Genomic DNA, 956 nt, shown 5'->3' with positions numbered 1-956 from the left:
GGGACGTTGACGCGTGTCGGCGGCGTTGACCGCGTGTCGAACGCGTGTCGAACGCGTGTCCGCGTCCGACACGCGTCGGACACGGACTCGGGGCTTGTTTCCGCGTGTCGGTGCTTCATAGGAGGGTATCATGAAAAAAACAAAAAAACATTTTTTTGGGTACAAAATATACCTTAGATATATGATACAAAGAAGAACGATTTATGTGAAGAAGAATGAATGGCAGAAGAATAGAATCAATTTTTACAGTGAATTTCTCAAATGTTGAAAAAGAAAACTCACCATTTTCCCTGATGCAAAAATCAGCGCTGTGGTCTTTGGTTCTCTTATCCTCATGATAACTGCAGCAAAACGCTGGCAAGTAAAGGAGAAGCAAATGAGTCAGCATATGAAACCATTTAATCTACATATTGATCAATCTACTCAGTGAACAAAAACAATGTTTCATTTCTGGTGATGTTTTATCACATGGCCTGAAGTATACATTGGAAAACAAACAAACTACAAAGATCTGCTCAGCAATAATAAAACAGCATATATCCAGGTAATTATCAATTTTAGCACAGAAATGATTTTATACCTTCGGGTTGTATTCTGCATTACGGGCTTGCAAAGCAATGGATTTAAGGTCCAATTTGCAGTCCAAATTTACAGTTGAAACAATATTCCTGCACATTTAGGCATGTTAGATTCACATCACAATTCAGAGTCCATTCATCTTAACATTGCTAAATTTGTAGAGGACTGCTGCATAAGAGAGAACAGTAACACAGTTAATGCCGAACTTCCAGCACCTACACCTTATTATTCATTATTAAAATTTCCATGATTACATCTGAATGATAATAGGGAGGAAATAAGAAGGAAAACAGGCATAGCTTTGTTTTCTTTGTGTGTGTGTGTGTTGTTTTTTCTTTCTTTCTTTCTTTCTTTTTTTTTTTTTTTTTTTTTTTGGG

The 956-nt window shown here is 37.2% G+C and overlaps 1 protein-coding gene across 1 annotated transcript in view; it reads right to left on the bottom strand.

The window, feature by feature from the left end:
- The window catches only part of LOC109832960 (TATA-box-binding protein), a 12,628-nt gene that overhangs the window by 10,137 nt on the left and 1,535 nt on the right, over positions 1 to 956 (bottom strand). Inside the window, exons 2-3 of the mRNA XM_020400461.1 lie at positions 581 to 668; positions 283 to 354 (exon numbers count right to left, since the gene is read on the bottom strand). Of these exons, the coding sequence (XP_020256050.1) occupies positions 283 to 354; positions 581 to 668 (160 nt within the window). The remainder of the gene's footprint in view (positions 1 to 282; positions 355 to 580; positions 669 to 956) is intronic.

Source organism: Asparagus officinalis, chromosome 3 (assembly GCF_001876935.1).
Source record: "Asparagus officinalis chromosome 3, Aspof.V1, whole genome shotgun sequence".
NCBI lineage: Eukaryota > Viridiplantae > Streptophyta > Magnoliopsida > Asparagales > Asparagaceae > Asparagus > Asparagus officinalis.
The sequence above is the reverse complement of the archived record's forward strand: the minus strand, read 5'-3'. Positions and strand labels throughout refer to the sequence as shown.